Source organism: Dendropsophus ebraccatus, chromosome 9 (assembly GCF_027789765.1).
Source record: "Dendropsophus ebraccatus isolate aDenEbr1 chromosome 9, aDenEbr1.pat, whole genome shotgun sequence".
Classification (NCBI taxonomy): Eukaryota; Metazoa; Chordata; class Amphibia; order Anura; family Hylidae; genus Dendropsophus; species Dendropsophus ebraccatus.
Genome location: NC_091462.1, coordinates 61611359 through 61630697, shown reverse-complemented (window position 1 = coordinate 61630697; position 19339 = coordinate 61611359). Strand labels below are relative to the sequence as shown.

At 46.8% G+C, this 19339-nt stretch overlaps 1 protein-coding gene across 2 annotated transcripts in view; it reads right to left on the bottom strand.

The window, feature by feature from the left end:
- CFAP410 (cilia and flagella associated protein 410) overlaps positions 1–19117 on the bottom strand; it is a 33182-nt gene extending 14065 nt beyond the window's left edge. The window contains exons 1-3 of one of the 2 annotated variants that reach the window (XM_069985320.1): positions 18873–19038; positions 10362–10380; positions 2794–2840 (exon numbers count right to left, since the gene is read on the bottom strand). In XM_069985320.1, coding sequence (XP_069841421.1) covers positions 2794–2840; positions 10362–10380; positions 18873–18949 — 143 coding nt within the window. In that variant the 5' untranslated portion in view covers positions 18950–19038. Of the gene's footprint in view, positions 1–2793; positions 2841–10361; positions 10381–18872 lie in introns of both variants that reach the window. The other variant, XM_069985319.1, reaches the window with a different exon arrangement.
- Positions 19118–19339: the final 222 nt, after the last annotated feature.

The following is a 19339-nucleotide window of genomic DNA, read 5'->3' as shown; positions in this document are numbered from 1 at the left end:
GCCCTAGGCGTCAAGGAGTTAAAATGAGTTTAAGGTACTCAGTGACAGGACAAGCCATGCTGCGGGGGTTTTGATCGCTTGTACCAAGAGGCGGGGGTAAGTCACTTACCTCTGTCCTGTCGGATCGGCTATCCATGCATAGAGTCTGCTCTCAGGCAGGCTCAATGCATAGATCGCCGATAACACTGATCTATGCTATGCTATGGCATAGCATTCATCAGTATATGCAATCTAATGATTGTATGTTTTACTGTAAAATAAAAGTGTTAACAAAAAAAGTGTAATAAAAGATTAACCCCTTCGCGTCCCATGTACCTGGTATGTCATGGCGGTGCAAGGGGAGTTCAGAGAGGGGTACCGCCGCAGTGACGCTGATACTGGCTTGGCAATACATTGCTCCAGGCTGCAGCAGCCCGGAGCAATGGATCAACTGATCTTATTGTTCATTGCTGTGTATATACACAGCATTGATCTCTATGAGATATCAATGCTGTGTATATAGAAGTCCCCCAGATGGACTCCTAGTTAAAGTAAAAAATTTAGTAAGTAATTTTTTTTTAATTAATAAAAAAATCCCCTCCCCTAATAAAAGTCCAAATCACACCCCTTTTCCCATTTTATAAATATAAATAAATAAACATATCTGGCATTGTCACGTTCGTAATTGCCCAAACTATTAAAAAGTGATCAAAAAGTCACATATACTCAAACAAGGTACCGATAGAAAGTACAGATCATGACGCAAAAAGTGACACCTCATAGAGCCCCATAGACAAAAAAAATAAAAGAGTTATAAAGGATGGGAATAGTGCAATTTTAAACACTTTGTTTTTTAGGTTTTAATTTTTTAAAAACAGACAAATGAAATATGTGAATGAGTTTTTTACGGTTTCAATGCATATTTTATGGACAAATAAAGCCTGTCATTGCAAAGTACAATTGGTGCCGCAAAAAATAAGGGCTCATGTGGGTCTCTAGGTGAAAAAATGGAAGTGCTATGGACTTTTAAACAAAAACAATAAAAAAAAAGAAAAGAAAAGCGCACAGCCTGGCTCCCCACTCTCCGGTCCTAGACCGCCATGTCCACCAGCTGCACTGCGGTGCTCAGTCCCAGAACAAACATTTGTAGCAAATGAGCCAGAGAGAAATAATAAATAATAAAGGACGGCAGTCACCGGTGCAATATACAATCCGGCTTTATTCAGGTTTAACAACACAACGTGGGGGAGAGAATATGACGAACCACGTTGTGTTGTTACACTTGAATAAAGCCGGATTGTATATTGCATCGGTGAGTGACGTCCTATATTATTTCTCTCTGGATCTTTTAAAAATAAAATGGAAAAAGCAAAAGCGCAAAAAACTAGGATTGGCTTGGACCATAAGGGGTTAATATACCCCCTTGCCCATCATAAAACTAAAAACAGAACTGTCCGATCTATTTAAATATAACATTATTGTTCCTGCACGGTGAACGCCATAAACGAAAACCGGGGGACTGGAGCTGTGGGATACCGTCACCAGCGCTGGAGTGGCTGGAATGTCTCTCATTCTCTCCCTCCCGAGCACTCTGCCAAAAGCCCAGAGTGCTCTTTTAAGCTTTGCATGATTGCCTTAGAACTCAACCACCCAGATTGGAATTTAGTCTCTCAATGTTCAACATGAAGGATGAAAAACTTTAAAAAAAACTTTGAAAAAAAGAGTGACTACCTCTACAACAGCAGAACTTTTGTTAGCTTGGTGTTCTGGAAAATGCATGCATGTGTCTACATCATTCCATGAAGAAAGGGCATTAGTTACGACCTCAGGTAAGCAATTACTGATGCCCCAAGATAAATGTACTTCCACACTGAGAAGCCATAGTGGATTACAGTATCATCTATGTGGACTAAGACATGAACAAGATTGTAGATTGCCCTCATGGGCAGGGTCCTTTCTTCCCTTTGTTTACTATTCAACACAAAGAACTGAAACATGGAAGAAATGGAAAACCTCCAACACAATTACAAATCTTCAAAAGGAGTAGGAATTCCACACAGATATTAAAGAAGACTTATTATAAGTTTTGAGTTACCAAAACTGCTGACAGGCCCATAAAGAGGGGGGAAAGGAGAGTTCATACATTCCTGTAGTCTGACATGTAGCCTGTACCATTCAGACAATTGTTGTAGAAGGTCTTGGCTGCCACAAGTGCCCAGGCCTTTTATCATAGCCATGCAGGCTGCATGATCAACATTATGGGTACGGACCCCTCTCCCCAACTTCTTTATGGACCTGTCAGCAGCTTGGATAGCTCAATTATCCTGATAGGTCTGCTTTAAGAAAACTCAGGAGCTATACAATGTGACCTACAGGGGCCTTTAAAGAAGCAGTTCACAAAATTTTATTATTGACCCCCCCCACTAGGCGCTGGCACGTATACTCACCACAGGTGATCAGTGTCCCGCGGCGTGGCTTAGTTCCGGTCCTGTGGCGCTGTTCAAATCCGGCGCGTGCTCCCGTCATCTGCTGCTGTGACCCCTCTTCTGTCTCCTGTGATTGAATGCCGGAAGTCACGCTCTCCCATAGAGAATGCATTGTAAAGCCTGACTTCCAGCATTCAATTACAGGAGACAGAAGAGGAGTCACAGCAGAAGGTGATAGGAGCACGCAGATTTGAACGGTGCTGCGGGACACAGATCACCTGTGGTGAGTATACACGCCAGCGCCTAGTGGGGGGCAAATAAGAAAATTTTTGTCAACTGATGCTTTAAGAACCTGAAATGTTTATGCCATATAAAAAAAAACTCCTACCTTAATGTTATAACTTCAATGTTTGGAAGCTCAGAACATATTGAGATCTGAAAAAATAAATAAATAAATAAAATAACCAAATTACTACATGGCTTTAATATCAAACAATACAGAAGGTAAGGAGATGAATAAATAGAGTCTCCAGCACTCACTGATATCACCTTAAAACAGAAAGTTTGCTTATTTAATTTTATAATTAATAACTGTCTAGGTCATTGCAACACAGTTACAGTATACTGTATGTATGTAGTTTCTATGCTTAAAGGAGACCTGTCACCCCCGTGCCGGGGTGACAGGCTCCCGACCCCCAGCTAGATCCCTTTATATGTACCTCATCCTGCCGAGTCCCGCTGCCGGAGCCGGTCCCGGGACGGAAATATCCCGGTCAGAAGCCGGAGCTACAGAGATGAGTCCGGCTCCATTCATTCTCTATGGGCGCCGGACCTCTCTCCAGAGCGCGCGCGCCTGCTTCTGACGGGGATATCTCTGTGTCGGGACCGGCTCCGGCAGCGGGATGAGGTACGTATAAGAGGATCTTACTGGGGGTCGGGAGCCTGTGACAGGTCCTCTTTAAATTCTGCCTAAAGTATTTTAGCGATCAGTGTAATAGGCTGTGGCAGGCTCATTGAGCAGAAAGCCGATCGGACCGCACGGAGGCAGGTAAGAGACCTCCGACGGTCAGATACAGCGATCAGGACCCCCGCAGTCACACCGCGGGGGTCCCGATCAGTAAGTGACAGGGGACTCCCCCTGTCACTTACACTTAAATGCCGCGGTCGCGCCTAGATTGCGGTGTTTAGGGGTTAATGACTTGCTGCAGTGCGATCGTTGCAACCTGTCATTAACGGTGAGGTGGCGGCTGCTTACTGCAGTCGGCCCCCACCTCCTATGAAGCGGAGCACTTCAAAGGTCAGGACGTAGCGTCACGCCCAGGGTCGTCTGGGCACAGACTTTCAGGGCGTAACGGTACGTCCTTAGTCGTCTAGGGGTTAAACATGCAATCATTAGATTGCATATACTGATCTATGCTATGCCATAACATAGATCAGTGTTATCGGCGATCTTTGCATAGAGCCTGCCTGTCATTACTCTCGGCTCCCTGGACTCTGATGTGTACAGATACACTGGTCTTGATAAATATCCTACTATGTCATTTTTATCAGTGATAATTGCCCTTTGTGATGCGGACCTGAAAACCAAATTGAAAAAAAATAAATAACCTCAAACATCTGGAACTGAGAAGATGAAAGATGAAGATGTCACTACCAAGTAACATTAATAAAACATACCACTTAGGGCCTGGAAGGATGGATTTAATTAGGAAGCAGGAAAGATCCTTTCCCTATACTTTACTGAGATAGTCCACCAGGGAGCCCTCCTAGTCATGGTTCCAACCTATTGATTTAAAAAAATACTTTCTTGGGAACAGTGTCCTAGTTTTACAACATGTTGTGAATTAAGCGCACACAGACTTCCCCTTATGTGCAAGTAGTCAGCGTATACAACTCAGTAGTACGTCCTAATACTTAAAGTAGAAGTACAGCAAAAAATTTTATTAAAGTATTGTATTGTATTGCCCCCCCCCCCCCCCCAAAGTTATACAAATTACCAATATACACTTATTAGGGGAAATGCACATGAAGTGCTTTTTCCCTGCACTTACTACTGCATCAAGGCTTCACTTCCTGGATAACATGGTGATGTCATGACCCGACTCACAGAGCTGTGTAGGCTGTGGCTGCTGGAGAGGATGATGGCAGGGGGATGCTCAGTGTCCCTCCAGTGTCCTGTCTCCCTCAGTGTCCCCCTGCCATCATCCTCTCCAGCAGCCACAGCCCGCACAGCTCTGGGAGACAGGTCGTGACATCACCATGTTATCCAGGAAGTGAAGCCTTGATGCAGTCATGAGTCAGGGCCGGACTGGGACTCAAATTCAGCCTTGACAATTAAACCCCAGCAGCCCACATACCTTATCATGGATAGCGGTGTGAAACACACCCTGAAGCAAATTCTGCTTGATTTAGCCATGTCCCCCACTACTGCCTTAAACATGTGAACCCCACCATCAGCACCTAAAAATAATGCTATAACATGATCTGCTGTGGATTTGATGTGGCATATTTATGCATTTATTTCAACTGATTTAATCAAAAGCATCAAAATTGCAATGGATTAGGTATGAACGTGCCCTTAAAGGGAACCTGTGAGCTCTATACCAGGTACAGAGCTGTAGATCCCAGCGTACAGGTCAGGGACTGGATCTTTAGTCCAGTGTAAACCTCTATAATCATTCTGTTCATTACCAGCTGAAGTGTCACAGAGGTGGAGCAGAGTCACAGCAGCAACTTCTGCCCCCGCCCCTGCCTGCTCTGACTGATGGACATAAAGGGTGGTGCTGCGGTTTAGTCCAGTTATAAAAGTTTTAACTGGACTAAAGGTCCTGTCAGTGATATCTCCCTCACACCTGTCTGCTGAGATCTACAGCTCTAGACCTGGTATGGACCTCACAGATTCCCTTTAAAGAAGAAAAACATGGCCACTTTCTTCCAGAAACAGTGCCATACTCTTTTTTAGTATGTGTGAGGCATTGCAGCTCAGTTCCATTGAAGTGAATGGCGCCAAGTTGTAATACCACACACAGTCTGAGGACAGGCATGGTGCTATTTTTGGACAAAAGTTACTATATTTTTTAAATCCCTTTTATCCTGACTATGTCTGCACTCCTTATAATGGCGGTATAAGTAGTAAGGTTTTATTTATTAAAATGTGTCTGCTGGTTGTGATCTCATGTGTAATCAAAGCTACATAATAAGCTGCTAGATAGCTATTTCCTACTGGATATCTATCTATCTATCTATAATTTTCTGTGCAAAATACAGTCATGTAAGGCCCAATTCACACGTCCGTGTCAGTTTTTACTGTCAGGAAATCCTAATCAGGAGGCCTTAAATGTCATCAGGAAAGTATCAAGATTTCCTGACAGTAATCAGCTTTTACCTTCAGGAAACCATCAGAAAACCATCAGGAAAAACCTTCAGGATTTCCTGATCAGAAGAAAAATAGGGCACAATCAGAGATGTATTTCTGCAAACTGGATGGTCACAGCTTGCAGAAGTACAACTCCCATCATGCCCAGCTGACAGGTCATAATCGAAGTTGTACTTCTGCAGTCTGTGGTCACCCCAGGTTGCAGGACATGATGGGAGTTGTACTTCTGCAACCTGGATGGCCACAGGCTGCAGAAGTACAACTCCCATCATGACTTGTCAGCAGGGCATGGTGGGAGTTGTACTTCTGCAACCTGGATGGCCACAGGCTGCAGAAGTACAACTCCCATCATGACCTCTTAGCAGGACATGGTGGCAGTTTTAATTCTTGGGGGGGGGGGGGGGGGGGGGGGGGGGGGGGGGGGGGGAATCTCACCTGTACTGGTCTCCTGATCTGCTGTCTGGTGGGCGATGTCCGCTGTCGTCGGTGGGGGGTGGGGCAGAGATCTAGTGGGCGGTGTCGGGGATGGCATTGGGGGGGGGGGGCGGGTGTTTGGTGCCACGAGTGGCCGGGGTTGTCGCGAGTGGCCGAGGGCGGGGGAGGCTTTTACGGCGGGTCGGGGAGGTACTGGGAGTGGAGGAGGAGGCAGCAGGAGGTCGGGGCAGACTGGGGACAGCGGCGGAAGGTGGTCCGGGTGAGTGAAACTCCGGACGCTTTCAGGATGTGTATCAGGGGCCCGGGCGCTCTCATACACTTCTATGGAGGCGTCCGGGCCGGATTTTCGGACGAAAATAGGACCGGTTCTAAAAAATCCGGTCCTATTTTCTGGAACTGACACCCTTCCGGATTTTTCCGGAAGGGTGTCCGTGTCCAGTGAAAGTCTATGCGTCCGGAAATCCGGGTGGTTTTTCCAGACGTGTAAAGAGGGCCTAAGCAAGTATTATCACCATACTGTACACGTTATCTATGACTAAGGGCTGAGTGCCAGAAACGCGTCAGATCGTGCCTTGTATATTTATTGGAATTGTGACATGGATTTTAAAGCGAAGAAATAAAGAAATTTTTTACTCTTGGAAGTGCTGACCATAACTTTTTTCATTATATACTGTACTCGTTACTCCCATACTGTTACTAAGCAAACCCACCAATATTGCCAATACTACCAGTATATAAGTAACAAATAATATCACCACACCATGAGCACTGCCATTACCACCACATAATGACTAATACCCCTATACTGTGACTGAATACAATCCACTATATAAAACACTAATATTACCAATAATACCAGAATACACAGGACGAGCAATACTATCCCACCATGCCCACTACTGTCACCATACGGTGACTGGATAATACCACTATACTGTCCCCAAATACCAGCCACTATATAAAGACCAACATTCTCCCAAACCAGTGACAATAGAAAACAGGTGTCACACTCCGTCCCTCCAGCTGTTACAAAAATACAAATCCCATCATGCCTGGACAGCTAAAGCATGACAGGAACTGTAGTTTTGCAACACCTGGAGGGCCGAAGTTTGACACCCCTGATACCGAGGTAGATCCCAGTTGTATAAAGGTTCTGCAGATCTTATAAGTGATTATAGTGCAGTTACATCCTGTGACTCACAGTAGGCGTCTTCTCTGCATGAAGAGACGTCCACTTTTCCTTTTCTTCTCCATCTGGCTCTGGCCTTCATGAAGGCTTCTCTGGCCATGACTCATCTCCAGGGGATCTGCCAGACAAACATTTTATGCAAAAGAGGAGCCTGTGGAGCCTCATTGAAGAGTCTCTAAACACAGGACTAGCCAGATATCCCTCCGGGAAGGACCCAGCCAACGGGCAGCTCCTGTTAGGAAACCACCAAATCCACCATATTAAGTGGCCCTATAAGTCAGTGTAATGAAGAGGGATAAACCAAGGCTAGGTAACCATCAACATACAGCTGTTTCAGGGCGTTGCCCCTCATCAGTGTGGAGCAGGATTCTGGCTAGGTGGGAGCAATGCCTAGTATGTGGAGCAGATTGCCCCTGTATGTGGATGGTTACCTAGCCTTGGTTTATCCCTTGTCATTACATTGACTTATAGGGCCACTTAATATGGTGGATTTGGTGGTTTCCTAACAGGAGCTGCCCCTTGGCTGGGTCCTTCCCGGAGGGATATCTGGCTAGTCCTGTGTTTTGAGACTCTTCAATGAGGCTCCACAGGCTCCTCTTTTGCATATTCATGTTTTCCAGGGGGCAATGCACCTAGGACTTCACTGCATTGAGCGCTTTCACTAGCAGCCGGCAGTGTTGTCTTTTGGCTGGTCTCCCTGAGTTCAGCAATCTGTTTCTCTTAAGACAAACTTTTTAGGCTTCTTGCTCCAGCAACATTTCCATCGATACATCCCTTCATATAGAATAGCCACCCCCACCGCCCGCTGCACATCTCTCCATATAGAATAGCTCCCCCTGCTGTACATCCCCCCCCATATAGAATAGCCCCCCTCCTCTATATGTACATCCCCCATATAGAACCCCCTGCTGTGCATCCCACCATATAGAATAGCTCCCCTGAACATCCTCCCATATAGAATAGCCCCCTTTGCATCCCCCCATATAGAATAGCTCCCTGTGCATCCCCCCATATAAAATAGCCCCCTTGTGCATCCCCCCATATAGAGTAGCCCCCCGCATCCCCCCAATATAGAATAGCCCCCCCCCCCCGCATCCCCCCATATAGAATAGCCTCCCCTGCATCCCCCAATATAGAATAGCCTCCCCTGCATCCCCAATAATAGAATAGTCCCCTGCTGTGCATCCCCATATAGAGCCCCAAAAAGCCCCCCCCCCCCCACACACACACACCCACACCAGGGCTGTGGAGTCAGTAAGCCGCAGTTCCGACTCCAACTCAGACTCCTGAATTTTATCAGGACCAACTCCGACTCCGACTCCTGAATTTTATCAGGACCGACTCAGACTCCTGCTCCTTCATAAATGGCCAGTCATATACCAGGGGAGTAATTTATCACACTGGCTCAGCAGCTTCTCCCTAATGTCCTACATGATCCTGGGGCGACTTCTGAGTGAATAAAGGAATACTGTATATAAAGCAGATTCTCCTGTGTGTGCAGTGGATGCAGCCAGTTTCTAGCCTCCATGTCCTGAACAACTCAGAACTAGACTAGATGGAGCAGGTGTTTTTTCCTGCTGACAGTCTTCTATGTTTCTAACTACTCACCATACACAAAGAAACACTGCTAACAATGCCAAATCCCTGTAATACAGAGGGGTCAGCCATACTGATAGAGAGGGGTTGTACATAGTGATGTTGAGGGTCACTGTGGGGGCACGCAATAACACACACACACACATACACATACACAGCCTGCTGCAGCCATAGCATACACACACAGCCTGCTGCAGCCATAGCATACACTCATGCATGCATACATACACACACACAGCCTGCTGCAGCCATAGCACACACAGCACACTGCAGCCATAGCACACATACATACATACATACATACATACATACATACATACACACCAGCTTAGAAACAAACGGCCAAATAGTGGCTGACAACTTTTTCCCCGACCACCCTTATCTAATAGGGCCAGTGTCCTATTAGAATGTTGCTCATAAAATATATTGATGAGAAAAACTTATAAAATTCATATCAAAGCTCAAATCTAATTTTTTTTTTAATTTCTAAGATTTTTTTTAAAGCTGGAGTCGGTACATTTTTTTCCCGACTCAAACTCCGACTCCAGCCAAAACTAGTTCTGACTCTAACTCAGACTCCGACTCTAGCCAAAACTAGCTCTGACTCCACAGCCCTGCCCCCCACACCCATGGCCACATGTAAAGGGGGTTAAAAAAAAAAAAAACAAACAAACACATTCTGACCTCTCACCTCGCTCCCCAGCAGCTTCATCCTCCCAGATCTTCGGTCCACTGCACCTGCTCCCTGCTGCAGCGCCCCTCTCTCCTCACAGGTCCTCAGTGGCGCGCCAGGGAAGTGACGTCAGCCACTGTGGGCCTAGTGTAGGTTCCTGCAGACGTGCCTGCGCGCGGCACATCTGCGGCCCCAGGCCGGCCCTGACACCTTCCAGCTAAGGAGACCGGCCGGCCACAAGAGTGACTGGCAGGGCTGGGGGCCAATAGCTTCCTGGCTCTGTCAGAGGCAGAGCGCGGCCGCTGCAAACTGTGAGCGTTTATCTTGAACGCTCACAGTTAAATGGATATGGCACCGGCCCTCTGCAGAGGCTGAATAAATAGTGCAGCGGTCAGCTGCGCTATTCTTGCAGCCAATGCTGAGGGCCAGTGCACAGGGAGACCAGGACCGGCGGTCCCCAGATTGGTAATCCTGGCAGCCCAGCGGGCATTTGCCCCATTTGCCAGATTACTAATCCGGGCCTGTAGTGAGTGCAGGGAAAAAAGCACTTCATAAGCATTTCCCGTAATATGTGTGTATTGGTGATTTGTATAACACTTGGTGGGCAATAATAAATAAAAATACTTTAATAAAAATATTCGCACAACAGATGAAGTATGATTCCCAAGACATACAGATATTACTTACATCAGTAAGACGGCTTCCCCTGTAATAAAGAAAAATATATGTTTATAATTTTGAGGTACAAAGTACAAATTTCACAGTATAATATAAACTACCTGAATACAAATCACATAACTATATAAATTCTCAGTTTAGTACTTAAAACCAGTACAGCTCTTTAGTTAAGGGTACTATTACATGAAACGATAATTGTCCGAATCGGCCCTATCCGGCCGATTATTATTCCGTGTAACAAAGACAACGATCAGCCAATGATCGTTGTCATCAGCTGAACATTAATATAGGTTCTGACCAATGTCGGGCGCCAACCGCGCATCGCTACCTGTAATAGCGGTGCGCGGCCGGCGCTGATGATATGCAAAGAAGAACACATTACCTATCCAGGCTGCAGGACTCCTCTTGCTCTGTGCTTCTCCCCGGGTCCCGTGCGCTCCAGCTTCTCAGCGGCCTGTCTCAGCTGACAGGCCGCTCAGCCAATCACTGTCCGGGATCGCCGCAGGCAGTGTTTGGCTGAGTGGCCTGTCAGCTGAGACAGGCCACGCAGAAGCTGGAGCGCACAGACCCGGGGAGAAGCACAGAACAAGAGGAGCCCTGCAGCCTGGACAGGTAATGTATAAAGTTTAAACAAGGGCTGCAAGGACATCAGTAACGATGTCCCTGCAGCCCTTGTTAAACGATTATTGGGCCGTGTAATAGGCCTAGTAAACGAGCACTGATATAGCAGATCGGCGCTCATTTACATTTATTATCACATTTATTATTTATTAGTAATAGTACCTTAACAGAGAATGTAAATGTTTACTTTGCAGGAACGAAAAGTGCACCAAGAGACATTTTTAGGTCCTACAAAATAAACATATAGGGGGAGATTTATCATATATGATGTAAAGTGAAACTGGCTCAGTTGCCCCTAGCAACCAATCAGATTCTATCTTTCATTCCTCACAAACTCTTTAGAAAATGATAGATGGAATCTGATTGGTTGCTAGGGGCAACTGAGCCAGTTTCATTTTACACCATGTTTGATAAATCTCCCCCATACAGTACATGCTGGCAGTGTCACTTGCTGACTATATTCAGCCCAATATATTCAATGGGCCCACTTTCCGTTCACTGCATCCATTTTTGACAGGCTGCCGAGGTATACACCAAGGGGGAGATTTATCAAAGGGTGTAAAATATACACTGGTGTAAACTGCCCATAGCAACCAATTACAGCTCCTCCTCAGAACTGAAAACTAAGATGTGATTAGTTGCTGTGGGCAGTTTACACCAGTGTATATTTTACATCCTTTGATAAATCTCCCCCCCCCCCCCAAATGTACCTGGCAAACAGGGTATGTACAAGATGTAGCCTAAATTGCACATCCATTATTAAAGTGCTTGAAAAAGCACTATATTGTAATCCGTATTGTTCTTCCGCTTCTACTTCTTCCAGCTATTCTTCTGCGATTAATACAGCCCGAACCACTTTGCGCCCTCAGTCGTGGCAGGTGTGGTATCTATTTTTGGTTTCAATCGGATTTGTTGTTTTTAGGAAATTTATATTTAAAGACCCCTAATTCAAAAATTCAAAATTAAACAACGGCCGTAGTTTCACGACTAGCCCGTACGATCGTAATTCTACGGCCGTAGTTTTGGTCACAAAAGTCCGGCCGGTGAAAACAATGGTGAAAATAACGGCCGTTATTTTACGTAGTGTGAACATAGCCTTAAAGGAAATTAAAGGAGATTAAAGGAGAAGTCCGGCCAAAATTATTTTTTTATATGTTATTACTTATGGAAAGTTATACAATTTTCTAATGTACATTAATTATGGGAAATGCTCATATACTGCTATTTCCCTTAATTTAGTGTATCAGGAAGTGTTAGAATTCTCTCAGAACCAGTGACGTCACGTCGAAGGGTGTAATTCCTATGGAATGTCCAGCAGGGGGTGCTCTCTATATAGAAGTCAATGAGTACCATTGACTTCTATATATAGTGCGCCCCTGCTGGACACTCCATAGGAATTACAGTGTATGTAATGTAATGTTATGCACTGTACTTTTGTGACTTCATGAATACATTTATGGAATACTTTGGGGAGCAAGTGTCCTTGCTCCCCAAAGTATCCCATAAATCTATTCAATGAAAACATTTGCTGGGCACCGAGCAGGGAGGGAGAGAAGTGCCATCTACCTCCCCCCTCCCTCCCTCCCTGCTCGGTGCTGGGAACATATACAAAGTACTACTCCCCCATTATCTGCAGATAATGTACCTGTGCTATCCCTATCACCGCCCGCGCCGCCGCCACCGCCGCTCACACAAGGGCTGCTTTTCATGCCCCCCGCCGCTCCCCCTCCTCCTCCCGGCTTCAAACTTACTATCGCGCCGCTGATTCCCCACTGCCCGCGCCGCTCCTCACTATCCAGCCGGCCGCTGACTCCCTCCCGCCCGCCCGTTTGCACGCCCCGTTCCTGCGCCCCGTTCCTGCGCCCCGTTCCTCACACTATCTGGCCGCCGCTCTCTGCTCTTGCATGCCGCGTCAGCCCGCCCCCACCCCGGAGCACAGCGCTTCCTGGTGTCCGCGGCTGCGGTGGGGGCGGGCTGACGCGGCCGGCATGCAAGAGCAGAGAGCGGCGGCCAGATAGTGTGAGGGACGCCCCGGGAACGGAGCGTGCAAACGGGGCGGGCGGGAGGAAGTTAGTCAGCGGCCGGCCGGATAGTGAGGAGCGGCGCGGGCAGCGGGGAATCAGCGGCGCAATAGTAAGTTTGAAGCCGGGAAGAGGAGGGGGAGCGGCGGGGGGCATGAAAAACAGCCCCTGTGTGAGCGGCGGTGGCGCGGGCGGTGATAGGGATAGCACAGGTACTACTCCCCCATTATCTGCAGATAATGAGGGAGTAGTACTTTGTATATGTTCCCAGCACCGAGCAGGGAGGGAGGGGGAAGGTAGATAGCACCTCTCTCCCTCCCTGCTCGGTGCCCAGCAAATGTATTCATTGAATACATTTATGGGATACTTTGGGGAGCAAGGACACTTGCTACCCAAAGTATTCCAAAAATGTATTCATGAAGTCACAAAAGTACAGTGCATAACATTACATTACATACACTGTAATTCCTATGGAGTGTCCAGCAGGGGCGCACTATATATAGAAGTCAATGGTACTCATTGACTTCTATATAGAGAGCGCCCCCTGCTGGACACTCCATAGGAATTACACCCTTCGTCGTGACATCACTGGTTCTGAGAGAATTCTAACACTTCCTGATACACTAAATTAAGGGAAATAGCAGTATATGAGCATTTCCCATAATTAATGTACATTAGAAAGTATTAAAGTTCTTAAAGGGACAACGCTGAAGTTGCTCTTCAAAGGGTCTTCAAGGGACAGTATATAGGTCACTCTTAAACAGTTGGCACCAAAGTCGCTCTTTAAGGGAATGTACCAAAGTCGCTCTTAAATGAAGGGTATCAAGGGTTAAAGAGTCACTGTCGTTTAATTTTTTTTTTTGCAGAAATCAACAGTCCAGGCGATTTTAAGAAACTTGTAATTCAGTTTATGAACCGAAAAATGCATTTTTATCATGAAAAATATGTAACGCAGGTTCTCCTGAGTACAACGGTACCCCATATGTGGGCATAAACCACTGTATGGGCACACAGCAGGGCTCAGAAGGAAGGGAGCGCCAATTAGCATTTTCAGTGCAGATTTTTCTGAAGAAGTTTCTGAGCGCCAGGTGCGTTTGCAGTGCCCCTGTGGTGTCAGCAGAATAGAATCCCCCTCAAAAGACACCCCATTTTGGAAAGTACACCCCTCAAAGAATTCATCTTGGGATGTGGGGACCATTTTGACCCCACAGGTATTAGAGGAAAGTATTCAAAATTGGCCAGTAAAAATTAAAAAAAAAATTTCCACTAATATGTTGGTTTAGTTTGAAGTTTCTCAATTTCAGGTTTTACTCTCCTGAGTAAAACGGTACCCCATATGTGGGCATAAACCACTGTATGGGCACACAGCGGGGCTCAGAGGAAGGGAGCGCCAATTTACTGGATCAAAACCGCAGCTAGTAATGTTTATTAGAATAGTGCAGTTACTAAAATACAATAAAAAAATGAGATTACAGGTAATGTGGGGTGGTTACGGACAGTCTGGGGTGGTTATGGGCAACCTGAGGTGGTTACAGGTAATCTGGGCTGGATACGGACAACATATGGTGGTCAAGGGCAACCTGCTGTGGTTACGGCAACCTGGGGTGGTTACGGGCAATGTGGGGTGGTTACGGGCAACGTGGGGTGGTTACGGGCAACGTTGGGTGGTTACGGGCAACGTGGGGTGGTTTCGGGCAAAGTGGGGTGGTTACGGGCAACCTGCAGTGCTTACAGACAATCTGGGGTGGTTACAGGCAACGTGGGGTGGTTACGGGCAAGGCACACTGCTTACAGACAATCTGGGATGGTTACGGGCAATGTGGGGTGGTTACGGGCAATGTGGGGTGGTTAGGGATAAACTTTAAGTGCTTATAGGTAGTCTGGGGTGGGTACCTTTAATCTGGCATGGTTACCGCAATCTGGAGGGGGTCATTGGCAATTTGAGGTGGTCAGAGGCAACCTGCGGTGGTCAGAGGCGACGTGGCGTGGTCAGAGGCGACGTGGCCTGGTCAGAGGCGACGTGGCCTAGTCAGAGGCAACGTGACGTGGTCAGAGGCAATCTGGAGGGTTACATGTAATCTGGCGTGATTACGGGCAACCTTGGGGGGTTATGTGCAACCTGGAGGAGTTACAGACAATCTGGGATTGTTACTGATAAACTGAAGTGCTTATAGGTAATCTGGGGTGGGTACATGTAATTTGGGGTGTTTACGGGCAATCTGGGGTGATTACAGACAATCTGGAGGGGGTCACTGGCAATTTGGGGTGGTTAAGGGAAACGTGCGGTGGTTACGGGCAGCGTGCGGTGGCTATGGGCAGCGTGCGGTGGCTACGGGCAGCGTGCGGTGGCTACGGGCAGCGTGCGGTGGCTACGGGCAGCGTGCGGTGGCTACGGGCAGCGTGCGGTGGCTACGGGCAGCGTGCGGTGGCTACGGGTAATCTGGGAGTAAAGTGCAATTATTACTATAATAAAAAGTGTGTGTTTTATGTGTTTTTGTGTGTTTTTGACTTTTTGTACTTTTACACATTCATTTTCTCTATATTACTATGATTACTGTGATATTTTCTATCACAGTAATCATATTTCAGTGACAGAGACCAAATTGGGTATGTTCACACTGAGCAAATGTGGCGGAATTCCGTGGCCTCAGTGCCCAACTGCTTCTCTATGGGAGGGCTCGCGTGCCTCCGCTCAAAGAATTGACATGTCAGTTCCTTGTGTGGAGAGTGGCTGGAGCGAAAGAGCACAAGCCCTCTTATAGACAAACTATGGGACACTGAGGCAGTTGGATTTTTGCCACATTTACTCAGTATGAACATACATACCCTAACATCATGTGACATGAAGCCGGGAGAGGAGCACACTTAGCGCAGTCTTCTCCCAGCTCATTCTCACAATTGGTACGGGTCTAAACACTCAGACCCGGACCAATAAAAACTTATGGCATACCAAGTTTTTTAGAATGATAGGTACACTTTAACTGCAAACCGCACCTGAACTGGAGACAAGTGACCATGTTTCTAATGCTGGATAACACCTTTAATGGGAAACCGATAGCACGGGTATGCATAAATCGGTTCTGCTAGTTACCTATTAAGTAAGCATTGCATACTTCATATTTATCTTGGTCGTATAATCCGGCCTGTTTGTGTACAAGGACACTGGATTCTCTGCCCTACTCTCGGACCACATCTCTGTCATTGGTCCGTAACTGGGGCGAAAAAGCCGGTGTCACATTTACACCTCTCTTGCCGCACAATTTTTTTTTTTTTTATTTACCGACATGTTGGTTTAGACAGTCAAGATAAAGATGCCCATGCAATACTTCAGGTAAGTGGAAATTGGCAGCACACATATATACACATCTGTGCTGTCAGTTTCATTTTCAGAATGCTGATTCACTAGAATACATTAAGAGCAGATTGCTGGCTTGCTCAGCATAGTTCCCTGGAACCAGCTGTCATTTTGAAAGCCGATTCAGGGGAACTGATAAGTGACAGCATGTGGTGAGCAGGGCTGGCAGGCCTGGTCCCAATAGGGACTGTTGCGAACCCTGTTGTTATGCCTCTGTATATTGGTTGTATTTTAAAGTCAGCAGGTTAAGGGTGCCTTTACACATACCGGATTTTAGTTTGCAAAAAAATCTGCTGTGGATCCATGTAGTGTGAAGCTCAATGGGGTTACATACCTGCAGCAGAATTTTCATTCCGCTGCGAGTATGTAACCCGGACCCTTTAACCCTCCGCAGCCCGGAGCATACATGCTCGGCGCCATGGCTGCGCGTGAGGCTCCCGGCTTCCATTGGTCCCCATCAGCCAATCAGTGCTGCCCATGCACCGATTGGCTGATGGGGACCGACAGGAGCCACACACGCAGCCACGGCACCAAGCAGGTAATGTATGCTCCGGGCTGCAGGGGGTATGTAACCCCATTGAGCTTCCCACTACATGGATTCGCAGCGGATCCGGTACGTGTGCAGCTACCATACAGGGGAACTATCAGCAGGTTAGATTAATTAACCTGCTAATGGCCCCCTACTGCACAGGAGACACCAAAGATGAAGGTATGTCTCTTACCCTCATCCTCAGAAGTTGGCCTTTTAGTCCATGGTCCAGTAAGACCGTTAGGAGCACTGCCTTCATTCTTGGCATCTTCTGCACAATAGGGGGCTATCGGCAGGTTACATTAATCTAATCTGCTGATAGTTCCCCTTTAAGTACCTGAGGGGGAAAAAAAACGTGACATGACATGGAAAAGCATCCCACTTAGCACAGTCTTCACCCGGATCATTCTCACAATGAATATTCAGATTCAGACCTATCAAAACTTTTGACATGTCTCTATGACACGTCAAATGTTTTTTTTTATAATGACAGGTACACTTTAACTTACAATATTAATTAGTTCCAGGATGACCATTGTATCTTAAGATCAAAAGTCAATAGAAAACTGGTAATTGGTTCAAAAAAAAAAAATCAAGAAAAGTAAGCGGATAACTAATATGGATAAAACAAGTTCTTACAACTCTGAGACTATAAATTACTTTATGTAGAGGACCAGAGTGTTTTCAAGGTTCTTTACAGCTCACACAGGGTCCTAGAAAAATAAAGGAAGTCACCCTCACCTAGTACACAAAAGAAGAACTCTTCCTGGCACGAGTAATAAGCAATATAAAACATGTAGTATCACAATGTACTATAGAGAGGCTCTAATAGACAGCTAATAGAGCTTCTATTGGCCACTTTTATCGGTCAGTTATCTAATTGTTCGCATGTTCTGCAGATCCTGACTGTCTGTAGCACAGAGCCTGGTCTTAAAGGGAATCTGTCAGCTTCAAGTCATGTTGACAGCTTCAAGTAGGGATGGTCCGAACCCGACGAGGTTCGGGTTCGGCTGAACCCCAACGCTCGGCATCGGATTCCCGCTGTCTGCCCGCTCCGTGCAGCGGGCGGATACAGCGGGAGGACCGCCTGGAAAACTGGGATACAGCCTATGGCTATGGCTGTATCCCAGTTTTCCAGGTGTTCCGCCCGCTGCACGGAGCGGGCAGACAGCGGGAATCATTGAGGATGGTTCGGGTTCGTACGAACCCCATCTGAACCAGGTTCGGACCATCCCTAGCTTCAAGTCAATGCTGACACAGCTAGATAGCGGTAAGGGAAAGTAGAGACATGGTCCCTTTCATACATTCTGCTTGCTGCATATCAGGAGCCTGGAAAAGCCTCTTTGACTCTTTGTAGCAGAAAATCAAAGTATTTTTCTAGAAGCACAGCTGGATATATGAAAAGTAACATGTGTCTCCTTACTCTGACAGTAGTTTGGAAAGAGAATTACAGCTGACAGATTTGGTCCAAAACAGATCATGAAAATATTGTAACCTGAGGCCATTGTAAAACTCAGATGAGAGATTCTTAAACTGACCAACACCAATGACAGGGACAGCTGCAACTAAACTGTTAGACGCCCCCCCCCCCCCATGTCTGCCCCCCAAAAATAGAATAAAATGGAAAAAAGTGCACTGCCATTTTTGTCATGTCATACAGACATATCCATAGTCTCACTGCTTAGACCCCCACCAAGTATCAGATGTAACTGTGAGAAGATCAGCTGCTCTGAGGCTCCAAGTCTATTAAGTCATCTCCTGCGATGAGACAGAGGAAGCAGCGAGCTGGGGAGAGAAGCACACAGCCTGTACTTCTCCCAGATACACCAAGAGACTGCTGGCGGTCCTGGTAGGGGAAACCCCAAGCCATCACATGAGGGTGAAAATATGACATAAAGGGGTATAATGCTGTGTCCAAAACACACAACCTGGAGAGTCATAGGGCTGTGGGCACCAAGAAGTCCTGGCAGCCACCATCCGGCCCCAACACTCACCAGCAGTTCAGCTTCCTCACACTGTCCAGCTCGGACGCCTTGGCCCGGGACAGCACCTGTTTCCGTGTTAACTTCATCCCGGGCAGTAGGGCTGTCACCGCACGGCAGCAGAGGTCCTAAGCAGCCGGTATCTAAGGCTAATGACGTACTGGCTACAACTTGCTTGGTCGCTATGGGGCGTGGTAACAGCTCTCTCATTGAACAGTGCATAGGAAGCATTTGCATTCCAAGCCTCATTCTCGGTATGAAGGGTCAGGCTATAGCTTCTCCTTTGAGTGTGATGTCAGCAGGAGGGGCGGGGCCTCGGTCAGAAGGGGCGGAGTTGTGTTGTTCTTACAAGCAGGAAGTAGGAAGCAGTGAGCTGCAGTACTGTTCGCGGAAACAAAGAAAAGGAAGCTGCAATATATACAGCAACATGGAGGGGTGGCGTCTGTATACAGAGGGAGAGGACTGGTGTGTGGGGGGTC